This window comes from Ahaetulla prasina, chromosome 1 (assembly GCF_028640845.1).
Source record: "Ahaetulla prasina isolate Xishuangbanna chromosome 1, ASM2864084v1, whole genome shotgun sequence".
Taxonomy (NCBI): domain Eukaryota; kingdom Metazoa; phylum Chordata; class Lepidosauria; order Squamata; family Colubridae; genus Ahaetulla; species Ahaetulla prasina.
The window spans coordinates 31,707,202-31,732,151 of NC_080539.1; the positions used below are offsets into that span (position 1 = coordinate 31,707,202).

Here is a 24,950-nt window from a genome sequence, read left to right on the forward strand (position 1 = left end):
TCGCAAACGCATGTCTCTGACCCCTGATGAGTTGCTCAGCAGCACCTCGCCAGGTCTCGGTACCCACAGTCTTTGGAGGCTTTCCGCAGGGCGGCCATGTAGTCGCCATGGATTCGCCTCTCTGCTGTCGGCCTCCAAATTCAAAACGCCGCACGATTTGGACGGCGTTCGCGAAATGGTTTTTAGCAGGGTTTGCAGAGTTTGCCACGATACCGATTGTACCGGCGTTGGCTCTGCCAGGGCTTCCGCGATGTCGATGACCTCGGACCGCAGTGGCTCAAGAAGTATGCCCTTTATGTTGTCTGAACTCCTTGCAGTTCGCTTGTTTAGAAAGCTCAAACGGGTCATGTACGCCCCATTTCTCTCTGGCTGGGTCAAACGGCGCGGGCGGAGTGTAACTGGCCATCTCCGCGTTTCTGCCCTGTGTTTGCTGGGTTCGGTTCTTCCGTGCTTCAGCTCGGTTCTGGTGCTCCTTAGCCTCGATATCCCACCTTCGTCGTCAGTGTTAAGTTCGGGAAGTAACGAGGCTGGAGACCAGGGTAGTGACAACAGCTCTTTAATATAGGGTGAACCCAGCAACCTGGCTGGGGAAAAACCTCTCCTTATATACTGTTTAACCGGCGGCTTCAACCAATCAGCAACGTGCTTGTTTCCCGCCAAAATATTTAAAGATACATAACAAAAACAATGCACAGAACACCTTATCAATACCAAAACAATGCGCAGAACGCCTTACCAATACCAAAACAATGCGCAGAAGGCAAAAAATTGTGAAACCCACCCCTAATAATGTTGTGTTAACTCATTTTAAAAAAAAAGGTAGGAGATTTAGGATTGCCGCCTGCACCACAAACTAGGCACAATGGACCGAGGTGAGGGCACAAAATCCCCCTACACATAACAGAACAACAGTCACCCCCTGCTTCACCTACCTGGATTAAAAAACAAGCAAGCAAACAAGTAATTTGGATTCTTTGAATTGCTATCCCACTTTGCAAATTAGAAAACTAACTTTACAGAATCAGGCAACTTAAAATTTCTGTCCTTCGCTGAAAAAGGAAAAACAAAGCATACTTTATTAGCAGAGGTACTCAAGTTGAAAACAGAAAGCGATTTAAGTTGCCCATAAACCGTAAACAAAAACATTTACATGGAAGGATAGAACAGACCAAAAGCCCATCTAGTCCAGCATCTCTTCATTTAACAATGCCCCTGGGAAGCCTCCAAGCACAACATAATTACAATAATAGCCTCCTATTCATGTTCCCTGGTAAATGATACTCAGTGGCGTTCTTCCTTTGATTTCGGAAATAATTTTAATTCTTTAAAAGCATATTGTTATATGTACAACCTACTTTTTCTCTAGGAGTTTAAGGAATTGACAGGCAGGGCTCTTCTCATTTTATCCTTGCAACAACAAACCTGTAAAATAGTTTGGGCTAAGAAATAATGAGTGGAGAAAGGTTCTCTAGGGAGCTCCAAGATCAAATTGGAAGCCATAAATCTGGTTTCTGAATCTCTTGTTGCTTTGCCCTGCTGGCTCTTGACCATGCTGGATATTTAGGGTCCTTGGTGCTCTCTGAGCTTGGTGGTTCTCTTGCAGATGTTTCATTACCAATCTAGGAAACATTATCAGTGCTGGCTAACCAGAAATAATAGCTACTGACACACATCTCCTCCATTAATCTGTCTAACATTCTTTTATATTGGTTTCAATCATGTGACAATCAATTCTATGGTTCCATTCTGACCCAGCTCCCCAAACACGACAAATCCTCTGAAGTTAAATCGATGATTCTTTTATCAGGAGCAGCCCTGGCAAAAACTTTCTATTTCATCAAAGACTAACAAGGAGATGAATAGTTGTCTGCCACATCTGTTCATCTCTGCCCCCTGACTTTTATCCCCAGAGTTAGGGTAGGGCTTTGCTAGCAGTGATGACTTTTCCTTCCCAAGGATCAGCCCACAGATTTCCACTGCTCTCCTTTCCTCTGGCATCTGCACATCCGCATATCAGGCACTGGACCCAGCGGTTCCTCCTCTTCCTAATCAGCCACCCCCAGACCTGAGGGCTGTTGACTCTCCATCTGAGGGCTGATAGATGGCCCAGGCTCTGTCTCTGCCAGCTCCATTCCTCTTCCCTCTCTGAGCTCTCAGGTTGCCTTGATCCTGACCTTGACTCCCATTCCTCCTCATCTGATTCGGCTGCTGGAGGGGCCAGAGGCTGACAGGCCACAACAGGTTCTACTACGTGCTCTGTGAAAGATTTTATTCCATCAGTCCTGAATAAACTTTGCTGGATAAGGCTGAGGATCTGATAGAGCTTTATTCCATTTCCATCAGTAACCAGCTAGTTGTTGTTTTTTAAAAAATGGCAGAAATAGCAGGCCATGTTGGACAAAATCAATTTCCTGCTGTTTCTCCTACATCAATTATTTTCCAGAGATGTACTTCTTCTGGCTCTGATGGTTTTGTTTAATTTTCTTTATCGATTAAGAGATGTGGATAGAATTCTTTCCGCCCTGAATTTATATTCTAATAGCAACAGCATTTAGACTAATATACCACCCTATAGTGCAATCACTGGGCAGTTTACAGCACTTGCTGGACAGTTTATAATGTAAGCATTATTTTCATATTGTCCTCAACAATTTGAGTCCTCATTTTACTAATTTTTCAGAAATGGTTTGCCATTGCCTTGGCCCCAATTATGGTCACTAAAAGAAGATCACAGAACACAGCATGTTCCTAAATCACTGCCAACAAATGTACATATCTGCTTGGTTTAGCTGGGCACCTGGGATGACTTTCAGATCTGTGGTGACCCTACTGGGAGTGTATATTCTTGGTATACACTCTTGATGTTATTTGCTCATCCTCCCACCATGATTGCAGGATTTGGGGTTGGGGAATAAATATTAGAAAAGTAGTATAAATTCAATATACTGACCAAACTTCTTTAATTTTAAAACATATTAAAATATTTCCACTTTCATTCTGTCTTTCCTTACAAAAGGTCCCCTTTTCTCCTCAGAGATTTGTTTTGTAAAATTACAATTCTACTCTACATTTAGCCAGGAACAAAAAAGCATATAGACTTTATATTGTTGATCTTAAAATATTAATAAGTTCTTTACAGTTCCTTTTTTATTCAGCTTTTACGCTGAAAAGCTATAAGTAACAAACTCAAGGAGATTAGGCTGGAGAAAGGTATGGTAGAAGTGAATATATAGGGAAGTAGAAATAGCTGCATAGAATTGTGTGAAGGCAGCACACAAATGTTTATAAATACATATTTTGAATTTTAAACCAGATATTTACAGATGGCAGAAAAATAACTTTTTTTTAAAGTGCAGGTACTCTATAAAACAGAATTTTCCTTGTGTAGTTTACAACAAAAATATGTTAGTGTGAGGAGAGTAATAAATTATTTTTTAGTATAAAAATGTAAACTGACGTGGGAAGAGTGAGCAGGAATAGGATGGTCATTTGGGGATTTGACTGCTGCTTTTATGTAATATTATTGAGAATCTTTCCCCATTAAATGCTGTCCGCCTACAGTTGGTTGGTAAAACTATTTTTTTCTTTTAATGACCCTGTAATCCCTTGTATTGGGGTGGAGTCAGGGCAACTGAATAGACCTTGAGCGTTTACTGGCTGGATGCCCTCCCTGATGGCTACCCGGAATTCACAGGAGAAAATAACTCATTGTGCTCAAAGAGAGAAATATCTGCCACTACCTAGGATCAAACTTACAGCCTCCTGATTGTGAGGCGAGAGCTCCACCTCCAGGTCACCATGCCACTTAGCGGTGTGGCAGAGCTATACCAGTATGAAATTTGCTGCTCAAATGCAGCTCTTCATCTTCATCAGTTCAAATTTGACTTCCTCCAACCTAACAGGGAACAAATCTTTTTCTAGATCTTGTTATTGCCATTGGAAGATGTTAACTTTATTAGAAAACAATATACTTTAACAATAATTCAGCTAAGAAGGTAAACCTGTCACACTCTGAGATGAGATGAGATGAGCTGGGATGAGATGAGATGAGATAAAGGCAATGTCCAAGGTTGGGGTAGAAAAAAAATACATTGCCAGCACATATTTGTATCATGATTAGGTTCAAGTGAAGAACAATGCAATGCTTAACGCAGTGGTGATATTTAGCTGGTTCTAACTGGTTCGGGCGAATCGGTAGCGGAGGCCTCATTTTTGATGCTCATCACGCCCCGTTTTTGACGCTCTGAGTGCACATGCTCACATTTGAGAACTGGTAGTGAAGGTAAGTGAATACCACCCCTGGATTAATGTATTAATGTAATTAAGATTCCACAGAGACTACTTCATATTAATAGGGGAGGATCCTACTTCCACTAATCATAAATATCTGATATCTGCTGTATTAGAGCTATGCTTTTGGGGTAATAGTTCAATTTGCATTTTCATTAGGAAATGACAAGTACTATCTCTCTAGATTCTAGATTCATAAGATCCAGTATTGTCTTAAAAGCTTTGCTGGCTGAGGGACTCTAGGAGTTGAAGTCCACAAGTCTTAAAGGGACCAAGGTTGGAGACCCCTGCCTTAGGACATGAAATTGTGACTAAGTACAATAATTTAACAGAGTATATGGTCCCATTCCAGTCTTGAAGAGGACCCCAAAGGCACAACAAGAGAAGACCAGTTATTACAAATATTCCTCGACTTACAACATTTCACTTAGTGACTGTTCAAAGTTACAACATCACTGAAAAAAAGTGACTTATGACCGTTTTTCACACTTAAGACCACCGCAGCATCCCCATGGCCACCTGATCAATGGCCAGCCGATCTATATTTGGATGCTGGCAATTGGTTCATATTTATGACGGTTGCAGTGTCCCAGGGCCATGTGATCACCTTTTGTGATTTATTTTTTTTGACAAGCAAAGTCAATGGGAAAGCAAGATGCACTTAACAACCCTGTTACTAATTTAACAATTGCAGCCATTCCCTTAACAACTGTCTGATTCTGCAATAGAAATTTTGGGCTCCGTTATGGTTGTAAGTTGAGGGCTAACTATATTTACAGCATCAAAAGAAACTTTTTCTAATTCGCTTCAGCAAGGCTAGAAATAAAGTGAAGCTTACAATTTGATGATAGGTTTCTTGTGTTGCATTGGATAGTTTAATTATAGGGTATTTTTCCCCCACTAAACCATATTGACCATCATTTGTGTTGTAAATGTTGTACCCCGATGAACGTATCTTTTCTTTTATGTACACTGAGAGCATATGCACCAAGACAAATTCCTTGTGTGTCCAATCACACTTGGCCAATAGAAATTCTATTCTATTCTATTCTATTCTATTCTATTCTATTCTATTCTATTCTATTCTATTCTATTCTATTCTATTCTTTAGACATCATCAGAATCAGAATAGAGCTGGAAGGGACCTTGGAGGTCTTATTTATTTATTTATTTATTTATTTATTTATTTATTTATTTATTTATTTATTTATTTATTTTATTTTGTCACAACAATATATGTAGGTATCATACAAAAAGATTATACAGTAAATAAACACATATATGGGTAAATATAAGGAGGTATAAGCATATATATAGGAAGAAGAAAAGAAAAACAATAGGACAGGAACGGTAGGCACGTTTGTGCGCTTATGCACGCCCCTTATGGCCCTCTTAGGAATGGGGTGAGGTCAATAGTAGAAAGTTTTTGGATAAACTTTTAGGATTATGGGAAGAGACCACAGAGTCAGGTAAAGTATTCCAAGCACTGATGATTCTGTTACAGAAGTCGTATTTTCTGCAATCTAGATTAAAGCGGTTTACATTAAGTTTAAATCTATTAGTTGCTCTAGTATTATTGCAATTAAAGCTGAAGTAGTCTTTAACAGACTGTCCAGTCTCTTCTTAAAAACCTCCAGTGATGAAGCTCCCACAAGTTCTGAAGGCAAAGCTGTTCCACTTGTTAATTCTCCTCACTGTTAGGAAGTTTCTCCTTAATTCCAGGTAGCTTCTCTCCTTGGTTAGTTTCCATCCATTGTTTCTTGTCCTGCCTTCTGGTGCTTTGGAAAATAAATTGACCCTCTCTTCTTTGTGGCATGTTAAATCATTAGCCAAGGCTTTATACTCTTATAGGCAGGGTTCACAAAACATTTCAAATTAAGCACATTATGGCCTAGAACAGGGGTGTCAAACGCATGTCGTCACGACAGTGTCACATGACGTATTGGGACTTTTTCCCCCTTCGCTAAACCAGTCATGGGCGTGGCCAGTGTGCGATTGCATCCGGCCCGTGGCCTGTGAGTTTGACAGCCCTGGCCTAGAATGACATTTTTTCCCTAGAATATCACCAAAATACTTCTCCCATGCTTCATCACATGGGGCATATGGAACCATTAAACAATCAAATAACCAAACCAAAGACAGATGTCTTTACCAGGTGGTTTTCTGTCTGGAATTGTAACCCCTGGGCATAAATTTCAGGTTTTGATTAAAAGTCTGGCCAGTTTATTTTCCTCCAAGCTTGAGATTGACTCATCTACACCAGAGTCCCAACTCATGCTGCTACTTCAGGTGGGTCATCCTAACTTATTTCTACAAGACATATTTTATTTATCTTTTTTATTAAATTTGTTTGCTGCCCATCTCACTGCAATATTGCCAAGCAAAAAGGCTGCAATATGGGTGGAAACAAATGAGGAAGATTTTGTATCTCTACTTCCATCTCTGTCTTCCACCTCTTCCATTTTAGCCCTGCAATTTCTACCAAAGCTGATGCTGTAAAGGTAAAGGTAAAAGTTCCCCTCGCACATATGTGCTAGTCGTTCCCGACTCTAGGGGGCAGTGCTCATCTCCATTTCAAAGCCGAAGAGCCAGCGCTGTCCGAAGACGTCTCCGTGGTCATGTGGCCGGCATGACTCAACACCAAAGGCGCACGGAACGCTGTTACCTTCCCACCAAAGATGGTCCCTATTTTTTCTACTTGCATTTTTACGTGCTTTCGAAACTGCTAGGTTGGCAGAAGCTGGGACAAGTAACGGGAGCTCACCCCGTTACACGGCAGCACTAGGGATTCGCACCGTTGAGCTGCCGATCTTTCGATCGACAAGCTCAAGGTCCTAGCCCCTGAGCCACCGCGTCCCATGATGCTGAGGTATAGCCAATTTTTATCTGAAACCCGCTGAGCTCATGCAACATAAAAATATTGTACGGGATGGGTCTGTGATTACTGATCTATGGATTAAACAAAATCATTGCTCTAGGAACATTTCTAGTTAACACTCTAACCTTGGTGCAGTCTCCAACCCCCATTTCACACTAGCTTCTTCCTGAGCTAGATTCTTACACCAGAGCTGAGGATGGATTGTTTTAATTAACTTTGCTTATCAGCCATTACAACTGTAGGGAATTCTGATGAGGTTGAAAAGCCTGTTTTTCTGCTTGTTTGGCTCACAGCAGGAAGGGTCAAATTCCTTGAAGAAAAACAATTGAGCTGTGCCATCACTTCAACAAGAAAGGCTCAGCATATTTTTTGAGGGAGGCAATATCTTTCTCAAATATGGGCTATGATCGCGTCTACCACCAATGATCTGTAGAACAGTATTGTGTTCTCGTGTAGTACCATCATCTCAGGGGAAAATATCGTCAAAGCGTGCACCACCAAGCTATCATCTGGAGAAACTGTTAAGACATTAAAGAAAAGGGGATTGAAAATGAAAAACCTTTTGTTTTTGTTGTGGTCCGCCAGCAGCCTGCAGAGCTGGCAGTGGAGTCGGACAGTGAGGAGGCTGGGGAGGATGATGGGCCAGTCCTGGAGTCAAGGGAAGGTTCGGACGAGGGTTCTGTGTCGGCGGCAGGAATGGGGTCTGGGCCACCTGAGAGCGATGCACTGACTCCGGAGCCTCCAGAGGAGGACAGCAGAAAGGAAGAGGAACAGGAGGAGCCTGTTCCCAGTGCACACATGCGAAGAGCTGCCAGAAGGCAAGAGCAGCTAAAACAAAAAAGACAATTCGGGAGTAAGGCCAGGAGATGATTGGCCCCTCCCATAAGGCTTAAAAGAGCAGCAACGGCTCTTGGGTTCTTTGTAGGAAAGCAATTGTTTCTTGGGGTAAAGAACAGTTATTAGCTAGGATGCTACTACTGAAAAATGGCCATAGCTCCTCATCTGACCGGAAGACAGAAGCACTCATAAGATGGCTCCTGATAAGGTCGTCAAGACTCATATAGATCAGGGGTGTTGTGTCTTGTCCGCTCTCACCGCAGCCGGGGTCTGCTTATCTGCTCCCGAACACGGAGGAATGTATGCCTCCCGGCCCCAGTTCTGGCTCCATGCCCAGACAAGCTGCAGAGGAGGGGGCACCTCCCGGTCCCAGCCCTGGCTCCATGCCCAGGCAAACGGAGCAGCTAGACCCCTCCCCCTCCTCCACAGCATGTGAGCCTGAGGAAAGTTTACTTCCAACAACAGCTGATTGGAGTGACCCTCGCATCAGAAGATTGGATAGGCGGAGGCAACAGAAGGAAGGGAGGGGCAGGCCTTAATGAGTGCTGAGTCATGGAGCCACACCCCATGGCCTATATAAAGGATCTGCTTTCTGGCAGTCTCTGAGTCAGGCAAAGTCGAACTTATCTTGCTGAAGTCACTTACTGGTCTCCTGCCTGCTCTGAGGACTTTGCTAGGACTTTGGGCAGAGCTGCAGAGGCAAGCCTGATTCGGATTTCCCTGACCCGGCCGTCAGCGGAGGAGTGGGACACGACAAGGGGTCTCCAACCTTGGCCACTTTAAGACTTGTGGATTTCAACTCCCAGAATTCCTCAGCCAGCAAAGCTCTTGCAGTTGAATTTCACAAGTCTTAAAGTGACTAAGGTTGGAGACCCCTGATATAGATCATATCCACCAGCTCAAGAAGACTCACCATCTGAAGCAGGAAAAACTCACAGGAAAAACTCAGACAACAACTTGAAAATTCAGAGCCAATTCAGAGAAGGGAAACTAGAGAGATTATGACTATACAGAGTGAATTTTTATGGAGTGATTAAAAATAAATATAGTACATATAGTGCCACTCAGTGGCCTGACTAGTTTAGGGATATTTCCCCCACAACTTTGGTTAGAGCAGGGGTCTCCAACCTTGGTCCCTTTAAGACTTGTGGACTTCAACTCCCAGAGTTCCTCAGCCAGCTTTGCTCCACAAGTCTTAAAGGGACCAAGGTTGGAGACCCCTGGGTTAGAGTATCCTAACACAGAGGACTACCGTAGCAAGTAAGCGCAGCAAGTTATGAAACCGTTAAAGAAGATGTTTAGATATCTAAGGAAGTTAGGCTAGCACTGTCCAAATACCCTGATACTCTGGTGACAGTAATGCACCCTTGATCACTTGGGAAGCTACTGTAATATCTACCGTATTATCTTCTAGATGGGCTTTCTTTGGAAGCTAGGACTGGTACAACATCCAGACTGCTACTCAGCAAACAATCCTTGCTTTGAGGTGGCCATGTCAATTGCCTGTCGAATTCCAGTTCCAATTCAAAGTGCTGTGAATCAAAGCCCATTATGGCAGCACATTAAGATGTATCAGATTAACAGAGTTGGAAGGGACCTTATAGGTCATCTAGTCCAACCCCCCACTCAAGCAGGAGACCCTACACCATTTCTGATAAATGGCAGTCCAATCTCTTCTTGAAAGCCTCCAGTGATAAAACTCCCACAACCTCCAAAGGCAACTTCTGTTCCATTGGTTGATTATTCTCACTGTCAGAAAATTTATTTCTAGGTTGAATCTCTCCTTGATCAGTTTCCATTTGTTATTTATTGTCTGGCCTTCGGGTGCCTTGGAAAATAGCTCTACCCCTCTCTGTGGCAGCCCCACAAGTATTGGAACACTACTAACATGTCTCCCCAGGTCCTTTTCTTCACTAGACTAGCTATGCCCAGTTCCTGTAACTGTTCTTCATATGTTTTAGTCTCCAGTCCTCTAATCATCCTGGTTGCTCTTCTCTGCACTTTTTCTTATATCAAGGATAGTCTTGGAAAGTATGCTTCTACTGGTTTGATCTGAACACTAAGATAAAAATACTATTATCAATATCCACCTTGTGAGAAATTAAGGAGTAAGAAAAAGGATTTTTTTGTAAAAATCCCCATGTTATGGAACATATTTTCCCCTAGAGGTTCAATTGTCTATAGCTATGTTTCTCAACCCCAGCAAGTTTAAGACACACGGACTTCAACTCCCAGATGCCAGCTGGGGAATTCTGGGAGTTGATGTTCACACAACTTAAACTTGCTGAAGTTGAGGAACACTGGCTGATGGCCTCCTTTTGATCTGAGAGACCCTAAAAACTGTCTTGTTCCAGGTAACCTTTGGGCTCTAGGAAACAAGAGGTCCACCATGTAATTTTTGTTACTACTATAATGATTTTCATGAAATTAATTAGTACTGGATTATTTTAAATTGAGATAGTATGCCTTGCTTTGCTTGCATAGACTGCTCGGAATCAGTCAGATTAGGAAGGTTTATAAATAATTGAGGCTTCGTTTCTCTTGTTCCAAAGCATAGGACATAGAAAACCAATTTAAGTTAAAAGAAGGCAGATACTGAACAAACGACAAGAAAGATTTTCTAATGCTAAGAGCAGTTTGATCATGACCCAGAAACAGAGTTGGGTCTGTCACTTGGGGATGCTCTAATTTGCATTTCTGCACTGAACAGTAGACTCAGTGGCCTAAATTATTTATTTTTAAAAGAAGCACTGCCATTTATATGCAGTTCAGGTTCAATTATGTTCTGTATGTCTCACAGGTATTAGAAAAATGAAAAATAACACACACACACACCCCAAACTAATAATAACAGGACACCTCCCTATCTACCTAAAGCAGGGTGTCAAACTGGTGGCCATGAGTCAGATGCGTCACGTGCCGGCCACACCCACCCTGGCTCTGTAAAGGCAAAAAAAAAATGTTGTGATATGTCACGTGACACGATCGAGTTTGATACCTGTTACCTAAAGGAACAAAAGGACACAAGGTTGATCACCTATACAGGGCGAGAACTTGCTGTACTGTCAGTTCCAACTTATATTATTCTAAGGATTCCCATTTCAAGTGGGAGGAACATCTGGGCATCCTCAACCCCATCTCTTTTCCTCACTTATTATCTCCTTCTAGCACTCATGGTTCACTTATTTAGAGCAGCTGGCTACCTCTGCCTCTAGGCTGCAAGAAATCACCATCCTTAAATGAGCACACAGGGGAGGACCAGACAGAACAGTCTTCTGTATCAAGCTACAATCATATCACAATGCATCCTCAAAGTACATATGAGCTAGCCAGCCAGCTGTGTCAGCTTTGCAGGTAGTCCAGATAAGAAGCACATCCAGAAATACTAAATCTACATTTATTGTAAGATTACTTTAGCAGGATCTCACAAATTTCAAAGCACATCTCTACCCTCCCTCACCTTTACAGTCCAAGAACTGGGGAGGACCCCAGAGGTGGGTTTCAGCAGGTTCTGGAGAACCGGTAGTGGAAATTTTGAGTAGTTTGGAGAACCGGTAAATACCACCTCTGACTGGCCCTGCCCCCATCTATTCTCTGCCTCCCAAGTCCCAGCTGATTGGGACGAGATGGGGATTTTGCAGTAACCTTCCCCTGGAGTAGGGACAGAATGGAGATTTTACAGTATCCTCTCCCTGCTACGCCCACCAAGCCACGCCCACCAAGCCACGTCACGCCCACCAAGCCACAGTAAACAAATTTGAAACCCACCACTGGAGGACCCTTTCTGAGACATCTGCTATGCCTATATGTGAGCTCAGCTGTCCATTGTCTGGCCATTGTCTAGTCTATGTTCATCTGTCCACCTGTCCCAAAAATCATTCCTACATATCATTACAAGCTGCATGTTTTAAGAACTATTAAGGCTACTACTCTAAGTGAGGGCTAGGAAAGCAATAGGTGGGCATTCGATTCCTATTCACCTTCTGTCCCTTTCTGCCCTCAATGCAGCTGCTTTATTTCATTTAACAGCAGGCCCAGCTGAAGCTGCAGAAAATAAAACCAGCACTTCCAGTTGAACCTACAGCATGTAAAGTCAGTCAAAGTATTGATGTAATCCATCTGCATCCTTCGGTTAGCAATTTTCAGACAGTTCTGGACCATTTAAAATTTCCTGGACATTTCTAAAAGCAGCCATCTAAAACAGATGGCACAAACCCACCAGCACAAGAACCCTTGTTTGTACTTCTTTCAATTGCTGCAGTAAATTTGACATCTGATTGTTATATCAACTGGTTTCCAACAAATCAGAAGCCCCGCAGTTCTTTAGAGGTATTAAGATAGGTGGTTTGCATAAACAATATTGTGTGTGTGTGTGTGTATGTCGATCAAATAATAAACAAAGTATAAAAAAATAATAAGAGGTACCAAAAACCAACTTTCACATTTTACACACACACAACACAACTGACTCACACACAATGTAAAAGCAGCTGCACTTCACACTTCACATAGCCACAAAAAGCTCAAAAACCAACTTTCATACTTTACACACACACAACACAACACACACACACACAATACCACATACAGCTTTCTGAGATTTTGTACACCAAATCTCAGAAAGCTGCACAAATATTTTATGTTATTATTAAGGTTTGTGGACTTCAATTCCCAAAATTCCTCAGCTAGGAAAGCCAGCCAGCATTAATCACTCAGTGATGAAATAGATTAGCTAAATTAGATTAGTTCTGTCTGGTGCTGAAAATGAAACTTAGGGCTTTCCGGCTGCGAAAAAAGCCATGAGGTCGATCAGTAATCAGGTAAGTATCTTAGACTCTTTTAAAATGAGTTTTTCTACATATTTTCTACAGAAAACATGTTTTTTAAGGTTCTGCTGATGAGGAACTCAGGTGAGATCTCCAGAGTAGCCTTTAATTATTTTTTTTTAAGTTTAAAGGCTCTGCCGATCTCAGCTGAGGGGTGGGATCCTCAAAGACTTTTTTTTACTTTTAAAGGCATGTTTCGGCTGAAGCAAAACCTTCTCTTAAAAGTAAAAAAAAAACAACCCTCTGCTGATGGTGGGGCTCAGCAGAGGCAGGGGCCGGGGCCAGGGATTTTTGCTACCGGTCCTCCGAACCAGCAGCTACCGAATCGCGCGAGCCGGTCTGATCCGGGAGCATTTCACCCCTGATGTAGATGTAGATGTATACTGAAGTTTTAAGAGCGATATAAAATTGTTTCAGGGAAAATGCACTGGGATTTTTCAATGTTACATAGCTGCATTCAAGAGGGGGGGGAAAGCAGTGTCTTTAGGAAAAATGAGACTCAATCTTCCAGCCTGCTCCTGATGCTGTTTAGCAATTTGCAGATGCTTAATATGCAATCATTCCCCTCCCCCACAACTAACATTTATTTCCACACTACAGCTCTTGCCTCACAATCAGGAGGCTGTGAGTTCGATCCTAGGTATATCCCAGATATTTCTCTCTCTGGGCACACTGAGAATATAGCTGCTGAACAAAACTCTGCATTGGCAACAGGAAGGGCATCTGGCCATTAAATCACTCTGCTATCTCCATTCAGTTGACCAGACTCCACCCTGCAAGAGATTATGGGGTTGTTAAATGAAGATGATGATTAGGTACAAATCCAAGATCTCTTCTAGTTTTGTTCAACTTCTTCCCCCAGGAGCTTGTCCTAATGCTGCTTCTGTCAAAACTGTTCATTTCAGTACATTTTCTAGCTGACAAGCACCAAATTCTTTTACTGGAACTCTCCATGATTCTGTTATCTTCTTAGCAGCCTAGAGCATTGATGTCAGTTCTGATTTATAGTTTTTCAGCTGATCCTACACATTTTCTTCTCAGAAACTTTATGACATCACTTTTGCTTGGTTTTCTACCTCCAGCAGATATTCCCAATCAGCCTTCATTCAGTTTATACTGCCTTTATATCGTACTAGAAATATTAATATATAGATAAGCAAATAATATAGAGATTGAGGTAATCATGATTAAGGGATACATGCAGTTTCAGATGTTATCATGAACCAAATAATTACGCAAACTCTGGTGGACACGATATCAATGACTCACCATGAAAACTGACTTTTATATTTCATGAAATCATACTTGGCAAATGATTTTTTTTCCAGTACAGGAAAGTGCCAGAACGTAAGGTACAAGTGGCTGTTTCCTTAGCATGATTTTCCTTTTTAAGCAACCAAGAGTGTTTGGGGGTGGGGGAGAAGGAAAATTATGTAACAATATCATTTTCTCTGCCTTCCTTGGGACAGGCAAACCTGGCTATGTCTGCAGGTTAAAAGTTTAGGAAAGTTTTGCCCTCTTAGGCTCAGTACCTGGCTGGAGTAAAATGTGATCATATTGCTATCTAATTAGCCATAAGCTGCTCAGTGTCCAGGGGAGGAATATAAAGGCTCCATCACAAAGCTGTACAATGAAAAGTCAGAGGAGGCTGCATCAATAATTCAGCCCAAGTCAGCATTGAGTGTCATTCCTTTATCTCTGGCTCCTTCTGGTAAGCAGATAGCCCTTATCAAGAAACTTCTATTCAGCATGATACACCCATCCGTGCTCTGGATGCAAAAAGATGCTGGATGAAATGGAATGTGCTTCTTGCATCTTTATGGGAAAAAGTAATTTCTCATATCTCATTTTGGCTTTATCAGCTATGATTCTTTCCTTGGGAGAAAATTAATAGCTTACAAACCCTGATTAAAAGCGCATAACCATTTTGGAGCAAGATATCTGCTCCTAAAGAACATTTGGAGGAGTACCTAATTTTGCTTCTTATGACTTACATCAGTGCAAATACAGTTTTCAATGCTCTTGTGGCTTTAAAAGAATAAGGGTAATCTAGAGCATTGAACTATACACAAAAACAGCAAAGTTCACTTACAGGCTGGCTTTTCATAACACAATAACCTGGGTTAAACCATTTTCTTGGCTTGTACAGCAAATTGAATATTTAATAAGATGGGTTTTACACAATGCACTAACTATTAAAAATGAATACAAATCACTAGGACCTGATGGATTACATCCCAGAGTTCTAAAGGATCTGGCAGATGTCATCTCAGAACCACTACACCACATCTTTCAAAAATCCTGAAACACCGGGGAACTACCAGAGGACTGGAAAAGAGCTGATGTGGTTCCCATCTTCAAAAAAGGGAAAGAAATAGACCCAGGAAACTACAGACCAATCAACCTAACATCAATATCCTGGAAGATACTGGAAAAGATAATAAAAAACAGATCTGCCAACACCTAGAAACGAGTAAAGTAATAACTAGCAGCCAGCATGGGTTTGTTAAAACAGATCATGCCAAACCAATCTTATTTCATTCCTCAACATAGTGACTAAATTAGTAGATAAGTGAAATACTGTGGACATAATATACTTAGACTTCAGCAAGGCATTCGACAAAGTAGACTACAACCTACTTCTTTGTAAACTAGAAAAAAGTGGGATAACTTCACCACCAGATGGATTCGCAACTGGCTGAAAAACCATACTCAACGAGTAATCCGAGTAGTCCTTAATGGGACTACATGGAGAGAAGTAAGCCACAAGGTTCCGTCTTAGGCCCAGTACTCTTCAATATCTTCATAAACGACTTGGATGAGGGAATATAAGGGGAACTTACCAAATTTGCAGATGATACTAAGCTGGAAGAAATAGCTAGCACCCTAGAAGATAGGCTCAAGATCCAGATTGCAGATTTGAACACTGGGCCCGATCTAACAAAATGAAATTCTATGTAGAGAAAAATAAAGTCCTACACTTAGGTAATAAAAACCAAAATTACACATATAAACTGCGGGAAACCAGGCTTAATAACAGTGACTGTGAGAGGGATCTTGGAGTTTTAGTGAACAATCAGCTAAATATGAGCCAACAGTATGCAGCGGCAGGCAAAAGAGAAAAAAAGCCAATGCAATCCCAAATTGCATTAATAATGCAATCAAGATCAAGTGAAGTACTAATACCACTCTATATAGCCCTAGTAAGACCACACCTATACTGCATCCAGTTTTGGTCACTACACTATAAAAAGATGTTGAGACTCTAGAAAAAGTGCAGAGGAGAGCAATCAGGATGATTAGGGGACTGGAGATGAAAACGTATGAAGAACGGTTACAGGAACTGGGCATGGCTAGTCTAGTGAAGAGAAGGACCAGGGGAGACATGATAGCAGTCTTCCAATATTTGAGGAGTTGCCACAGAGAGGAGGAGGTCAAGCTATTTGCCAAAGCACCTGAAGGCCAGACAAGGAATAATGGATGGTAACTGATCAAGGAGAAATTTAACCTAGAAATGAGGAGGAACTTTCTGACAATGAGAACAATCAACCAATGGAAAAGCTTGCCTTCAAAAGTTGTGGGAGCTTCATCACTTGAGACTTTCAAGAAAAGATTGGACTGCCATTTGTCAGAAACGGTGTAGGGTCTCCTGCTTGAGCGGGGGGTTGGACTAGATGACCTATAAGGTCCCTTCCATCTCTGTTAATCTGTTAAAAAAAACCTGATCAAATTTGAAACTACTCAAATGTTGGAATATTGTATGAATATAGCAACCAGACCTTTAACTGATATAATGCAGCATTTTAGTATTTCTTGGACTTATCTACTCAAGTGGGAGGGTTGGGGGAAAAGAAGATTTTGAAAATTCTTCCATATATCTATATTTATTGCCATCATTCTGTAAAAACACACTCATATCAAATCATATAAGATTTGGATCTGTCTTCTGCCCAGTGTCTGACATATTGAATCCCACATACAAAAATATTCGTTATACTTCAACACATTAGTTAGAACAATTAATCAGTGGAAGAACTTGCCTCCAGAAGTTGTAAATCCTCCAACACTGGAAGTTTTTAAGAGGAGAATGGATAACCATTTGCCTTAAATGGTATAGGGCTTCCTGCCTGAGCAGGGGGTTGGACTAGAAGACCTCATAGGTCCCTTCCAACTCTGCTATTCTATTCTATTCTATTCTATTCTATTCTATTCTATTCTATTCTACATCAACAAGGCTACTCTACTAGGGAATTTTTGATAAACTCTCGTTCTGATAATTAAAGCTGCAAGACATGGGCTGCAAAAATTAGGATGATCGCCAGGTTGCAGCAAAGAAATGCAGGCAATTCTTTCCTGTCATCGAGTTGGTTGCTTGGATTTTTGCAGCTCAAATATGACACCCCCACTGTATTAGAAAATAAGATGTTATACTTATAATTTATGGTAATCTATCTATCTATCTTGCCAGGTTCCCAGCTGGAGTCACATGGGACTTTGTTTCTGGACTGACATACATGGCTGAAGTGTGGGTTTGAATTCTAAATTAGCTTTGATATGCACTTGGTCTTTGAAGAGAGACTTCTAATCAGCAATTCTGACCCATCTGCACAGTGTTCCCATCTAGCATTTGTCTGTTCACCAGTGCACACACTTTATGATATGGTTTATTTCCAAGGTTTACCTTAAGATTAGAAAGCAGGGAATCTTTTGAATTCAAACAACAGGTTGCTTAAAAATAATAATCAAGCACTTTGCACTTTAACAGGCTGCAAATGGAATGCAGTAGATAAGAAGAAGTTCCAACCAAACCAGGAGACAAAAATCGTTGTAGTGGAACAGACAGGTGTCAAAAACTGAAGTTTTTTAACAGGCCCAATATGCCATAATATATATAGCCCTCACTTTAGCTGCCCACAAGCCAAGAGGTCTATCAATGTTTCATTGTTTGAGATTGCCAAACAGTTTGGTGGTTTTTGAACACACGAGGTATTAGCAACTCCTTAAAAGTATGAAAACAATGCCTGATTGATTTTTGGAAGCTATAAGAGAATTCAGAATGCAAGTCCTCTGCCCTCTTCTATGGCTACAATACTCTGTTATTCCTTCCTTCTATGGTAATCCTTCTATGGATTTTTATTCATAAAATTCAAAATATTAAAACAAACATGTGCAAATTGTATGCAAATTGGCAAGTATGCAAACTGACACAGTAATTTGAGGAGTATACTCATCCTTATTACAGTCAATACAGTCAATACTACAGCTTATAAGCACAATAAGATCAGTGGTAAAATAATGGACCAAAGAGCGCTTTGAATTAAGAACTATTTAATACCTATCGATAATGGAAATTTTTTTACCTATTGTTCTTTTATATCTCTAATATGATTTTAACTAGCAATTTATATAATTTAAAATAAAATAACTGTAATGGTAGATGACATCTTGTACCAAACAAGACCTCTGGCCGTCCAACTTGGAACTGTTAGATTGCAGTCTTCTGTTTGGCTATGCTGCTTCAAATAATCTCGCCTCTCATTTTATTGGCTCGACCATAATCCATGGATAAAATTCATGCTCAGTACATATGCAGAAAGTCTCAGGATTTAACTCTTCAATCCGTTCTTATATCACAGGTTAAAAGAACCAGGCAGTAATGAATATGGAAACATTTTCTACTTTGAAAACCACTATCACTGAGTTAAATAATCAGTATACAGATAAGATGTTAGCAGTTTATGCTGTGCAATTAGCTTAGAGATCTGAAAAAAATGGACCCTAAATTACTTAAAAGCAAGCAAAGTATATATTATTATACCATTGAGATATCAATTCTTAATGTCTGGACTGAAAGAAAAGAAACTTTAGATCAGGATTTATTACTCCCAGAGGTCTTCAAGTCCTTCACATTTTAAATTAACTTTGGGAACAGGGAGATACTTTTTATAGCATGTCAGTGCCTTTCATAGACCCATGAAAGCTACAGACCCTCTATGTCAGCATAATTATGGCTGTGCAAGCCCATACTCAACCAGGTTTAATAATGTGTGCCTTTCGTTGTAGACTGATGCTTCAAATATAATTATACCCTTTTCACAATCCTTAAAGGGTTCATTGTAGCAGTTTAGCTTAATTTTCCAGAACGGGTTGAATTCAAACCAAGAAATAAGTTTGAAGTAGACTTAGAACTACATGGATAAAGACCCTACTGAAATGGTGAGAAAAATAAGGTTCTACATTTAGGCAAGAAAAACCAGATGCATAGGTATAGAATAAGCAGTACCTGGTTCAATAGTAGTAACTATGAAAGGAATCATCACTTAAATATGAGCCAGCAAGTGTGCTGCAGTTGCCAAAAAAAGCCGATGCAGTTCTAGGCTGCATTAAGAAACTGAAAGAATCAAGATCACACGAAGCGTTCATATCACTATCTAATATCTTGGTAAGACTGCATTTGGAATATTGCATACAGTTTTAATTGCCACAATATAAAAAAAGATGTTAAGACTCTAGAAAGAATGCAGGGAAGAACAACAAAAATGATTAGGGGACTGCAAGCTAAAACATGAAGAATGGTTGCAGGAATTGAATATATTTAGATTAATGAAAAGAAGGACTGGGGTGATATGATAGTAGTGTTTCAATATCTAAGGGGCTGCCACAAAGAAGAGGGGGTCAACCTATTCTCCAAAGCACCAGAAGTCAGGACAAGAAGCAATGGATGGAAACTAAGCAAGGAGAGAAGCAACCTAGAACTAAGAAATTTCCTGACAGTTAGGACAATTAATCAGTGGAATGACTTGCTTTCAAAAGTTGTGGGTACTCTAACATGGAGGATTGGACAACCATTTGTCTGAAATGGTATAGGGTTTCCTGCTTGAGCAGGGGGTTGGAATAGAAGATCTCCAAGGTCCCTTCCAATTCTGTTATTCTGCTATACACATAACAGATAAGTTATCCTTATACGCAGAGTTTCCAAAAGGGTTATATCCAAATTGCATTAACAGTCTAATTAGGGTTAAAATTTCTAGTTCTGTTAGTAAATTATTACTATTTCAAGGTTACACAATTAACTTTGCTCTAACCAAATCTCCTGCATGTTGTACCACCCTATACTAGAAATTATGTGCAATTCTGTGGAAAACTGGTCAAAATCACCATCACATTTATTTAATGTGTTTTCTTAAATAATAATTTTGTTTAAACAAGTTGTTACTAGTTTTGTGTACGATGGGCAGCAGAAGAACCCAGTTATTGTATTATTTATGCATGGTGAAATTCATCTAATCTAGTATATCATGCTATACAGGTTTTAAATCAATATGATCCAGCAAGAAAAAGAACAAGAAAGGAATATTTGTTATACCTAGCATCTTCATATAGAACTGGAACAGTTTCCTGTATAAACCCAAGTATAGCTACTACTCATTACTGCTGATTCATTAACATAGATGAGTAAGTGTATGATAACTGTCCACCATAACTACTCTAGCCAAATGCTGGTGCCTGTTTGACCTCCATATTTGAAGGTCCATAATCCTGCCTGGAGAATTGATTTCACATTGTACTACAAATGTCGCAGAATAACACTGTACTATGGAAACCATTAGTTGTCACATCCCAATGGATTCTCCTGGCAATAGGAAATCCTAGAATTTTCTACAGATAGAAAATCACATCTCCCAAATATTTTCTCAATTTTAATGCTATTCCACTTTTATTTTGACCTAGCAAATGTGTCTTGGCAAGAGTTATAGGCCATGTTCAGTTAGGGATGACCGGATTACACTGTCCTATAGTTTGGACTAAGCATTAGGCTTAGTCCAGGTTCATCTAAAGATTAATAATGGAATATTATACTTTAACCAAATCCAACAGGCCCCCTATTATATTCTGACAGGTTTATTACAAATCAGGATTAAGACTTTTAAGGCCCAGGATCACAAGTGTTCCCCACCTCTACCTTTACAGCCTTAAAAGTTACCTCCAGTTACATCTGCTGAAAATCGCTGGCACAAGGTTTGATATTGAGACTGGAAAAACATAATTTTACTGTAAACCAGTGGTTCTCAACCTTTATAGTGCTGTGACCCCTTTAATACAATTCCCCACGATGTGGCAACCTCAACCGTAAAATTATTTTCGCAGCGATCTCAGCGCACCTCAGCAGCCACAGAAGGGGAAAAAAGTAGCAAACTGTTTTTTTGAATTTATCGCGCCTGAAACCGTATTGGCTAGCAATCTGAACTGCTTGCTATTGCCTTGAGGATGGAGGCATTAAAGCGGAGACTCCTCCCCTATTAAGTTTATCGCACCTGAAGCCAGATTAGGCTAGCGATTGGGAGTGACTGCTTGTGGAGTCAACCATTGGAGCACAATTCTTCGACTCACAAGTATACTTCCCATATTTCCGATGGTCTTAGACGACCCCTGGCAAATTGTCATTCGACCCCCAACGGAGTCGCGACCCACAGGTTGGGAACCGCTGCTGTAAACCCAGTAAAATTGTAAGCTACTGATAGCCTTAGTAAATTTTTCAGCTATCAGAAGGTACCCATCCCTATTATATATGTACTCAGATTGTATTTGTCAGGACTGGTACTCTCTGCATTAGACAGGATAAAGTGGTTGCTTAGGCAGCAAATGTTGAATTATATGAAATGGGTAAAGTGCTGGAAGACAATAGCAATAGCAATAGCAATAGCACTAGCACTTAGACGTATATACTGCTCCACGGTGCTTTACAGTCCTCTCTGAGAAGTTTACAGAGTCAGCAAATTCCCCCCAACAATCTGGGCCCTCATTTTACCCACCTCGGAAGGATGGAAGCCTGAGTCAAACTTGGGCCGGTGAGATTCAAACTGCTGGCAGTTGGCAGAATTAGCCTGCAATACAGCATTCTTATCACTCACCACACACAATGCTTTTGGTGCCACAACAGGTCTTTGGATTCTCTCAGTGTAGCAAAACTATGGTATAGCTATGTTATACCATAGTTTTCAAGATCACCTATCTATATACAAATGTTTTCCCACTTCTCTTAAAGAAGGGTGTTGTGATAGGTCTAATGTACTGTATTTTTCGGAGTATAAGACACACCTTTTCCTCCGAAAAAGAGGGTGAAAATCTGGGTGCGAACGGAGCTTCAGAAAAGAAGCTCCCAAACAGAGCTTCAGAGGCTTTTTTTCACCTCTGGGATCAGCTGATTGGGGGTATTCCGGGAGGCCAATCCACCTGCCAATCAGCTTTTTTCTTATTTTCCTCCCCAAAAACTAAGGTGCGTCTTACACTCTGAAAAACACAGTATATGGGTACAAAATGCTGAAAATATTAGAATGGCTGTAGAAATGCTATCTTCCATGGATCACCTTTCTAAGATAGGTCAAAGAAGACAGATTCAAATGTGTCCTAGTTAGCATTGTGCATCACTTACCTGTTGGAGAAGACCTTGCTGTAGTTAAACACCTGAATCTCCAGCATCTCATTGACATCAATGCTGCTTGCGATGGGCCATCGGAATGTCTACAAAAACAAGAAGACAATTGGCATGCTAATACACATTTCTTAGATATTCAAGGTACCTATTTCCACCCTGAGCTTTCTCAGCACCATGTATGTGTTGCTCTTCTATAAAAATACAAATAAAATATATCATTTAAAGCAGAGGTCTTCAAACATGGCAGCTTTAAGACTTGTGGACCAATTCCCAGAATTATGGGAGTTGAAGTCCACAAGTCTTAAAGCTGCCAACTTTGAAGACCTCTGATTTAGAGTTTACTATCTGGAATTACTATTAAATTAAATAGTAAATTATTATTAAATTATTTAATTAAATTCTTAATTATCATGAGAAATGGCTCAAAAATTGAAGTAGCATTCAGTGCTTTAGGATTTCTTTTCTCCAAGAAAGATCTCATGGGAATTCTTCAGAATAAAAAATAAAATGTTTGGGTTTGCTTGGAAGTCATAATCATCAGAGATGATGAATATCCATCACTGAGAAGAACCCTATGCTTTTTTGAATTGTCAACATTGCTGGAAAACTTTATCCTGAACCTGAGAAACTTCAAAGATATATAGATAAAGAATGCAAGAAGCTGAATTGATCGAGGAGTTGCCTTTTAAATATCTTAGTTTTTTTCACATAGTTTTGTTAAGACTATAATTAGTCTAATTTAATAGATATTAATTGTTTTTGTTTGTTTAATTGTCATATATGTTAGAAACATGCCTGTGGAATTCCTTAAAACATTTAATTATACGGTGGTAAAAAAGATGATAGACTACACGGATTGTTCTTACAGTTTTTTCAGCATGCCATACACTAATTGACAGTTTTCTTCACATAAACTCTACTTTCTACTCACAAGGCATTTCAATTTCAGTGAAGAGAAAGGCTCTGTGCTGCTCCTTTTCAGGGTGTAACTTTTAAAAATACATTTTTGAACAGAGTCTTTTCATGAGAAACAGCATGTTATCAATTAACAAATAAACAATACATAATAATTATAATTATTGCAGAAGAGAAGGTTGAGGATTGTTAGCTGTCTTCAAATACCTGAAGAGCTGTCATGCTGTAAACTTATTCTTGAATGAATTCTCATTTCCTCCAGAAGGTAAGACTAAAACTAATGGTATGAAATTTCAAGGCCATAGATCAGATACTAGGAAGAACAGTGTCAGCTTTAGAAGCCATATTAGGCCGGAAGCTTCCATGCTGTCACTTTCTCATTTGTGGGAAACTAGGAGGGGGGATTTAGTAGAGGGGTTGTCTTTAGACATAAAAGCATTCTTCCTGTCGGTCAAGGTCAGGCCGATCCTACATCTGGAGTGGTTAGAGTGCTGTCTCGAGATGGGACAGATGGTGATTGGAGCATGTTATCAACTGAGGAATGAGGGGATGGTCTGGTTTTTTTTGATTTATTGAGGGAAAACCTGAACCTCTCAGATTCGGGTTTCCCCAGATGTGCCAGTTTACTTATTCTAGTAAATAGAACTTTGAAAAATGCTTGCTTCAGAGTTTTTACTTGGAGTTGGGATTTTTTCTGGAACGCTGACAAATAGTCAATTAGTAGAATAGTTAGCTTATGGAATGATTTCTTCCATTTTGCTGGAGGTTTTAAATAGAGACTGGGAAGTCATTTGTTTGAAATGGTGTAGTGAATCCTGCAGTGTGAGAGGAATTGAACTTGACGACCATTTTCAATGCTATGATTCTATATAACTCTAGGTCAGTTCTCATAAATTTAAAGACAAATAAAATAGCCTGGATATCCTTTCCCGGCACACAGGCTTATTCATCTGCTTATATGGTTTGATTTATTATTATAGTTTTACAATATCTTTCTATTAAAAATGTCAATGGGGCTTTAAAGCAAATAATTAAAAGACAACAAGGCTATAAACCAATAAATAAGCAAGGTTAAAAACAATGCCAGAAGCAATCACGTATACTGAATACTCATCACAATGAAAGAAGTTGGGTGCTGTGAAGGCAATAGTAATGTGACCAGATGCAACTTTCCAGGAGAGAGGTTTTATAAGCAGGATATAGAAGCCCATCTCCCTGTTAATAATGACCTTGCTCAGATAAAGTCAATACTTTCAAATTTCTAGGTTCTACCATATTGCGACATCTAAAATGGACAGCTAACATCAAAAACATCCTCAAAAAAGGACAACAAAGAATGTTCTTTCTGCGCCAACTCAGAAAGCTCAAACTGCCCAAGGAGCTGCTAATCCAGTTCTACAGAGAAATTATTGAGTCTGTTGTAATGTATTTTGAACTTTGAGAGGGAATTTTGGGCGGGAAAATTGCACGTTGCTGATTGGTTGAAGCCTCAACCAAAAGAGTATTTAAAGAGGGGTTTTTGCCGGTTGTGCTTGCTGGGGTCACAATAAATCAAAGAGCTGTTGTCACTCACTGGTCTCCTGCCTCTTCATTGCCCGAACTTAACATTGGCGACGAGGATGGGATGTTGAGGCAGTCAGATCGAAAAAAGAGCTGACGGAACCAGGAATTCGAAAAACCCAGCCAGTTCTCGAAGGCGGAAAATAGCGATGTCCAGCTACACGCCGCCAGAGCCATTTGACCCAGCAAAGGAGAAATGGGGGTCGTA

The 24,950-nt window shown here is 40.3% G+C and overlaps 1 protein-coding gene across 1 annotated transcript in view; it reads right to left on the reverse strand.

The window, feature by feature from the left end:
• The window catches only part of OTOF (otoferlin), a 214,156-nt gene that overhangs the window by 133,029 nt on the left and 56,177 nt on the right, over positions 1-24,950 (reverse strand). The window contains exon 3 of the mRNA XM_058164751.1: positions 22,265-22,353. Within this exon, the coding sequence (XP_058020734.1) occupies positions 22,265-22,353 (89 nt within the window). The remainder of the gene's footprint in view (positions 1-22,264; positions 22,354-24,950) is intronic.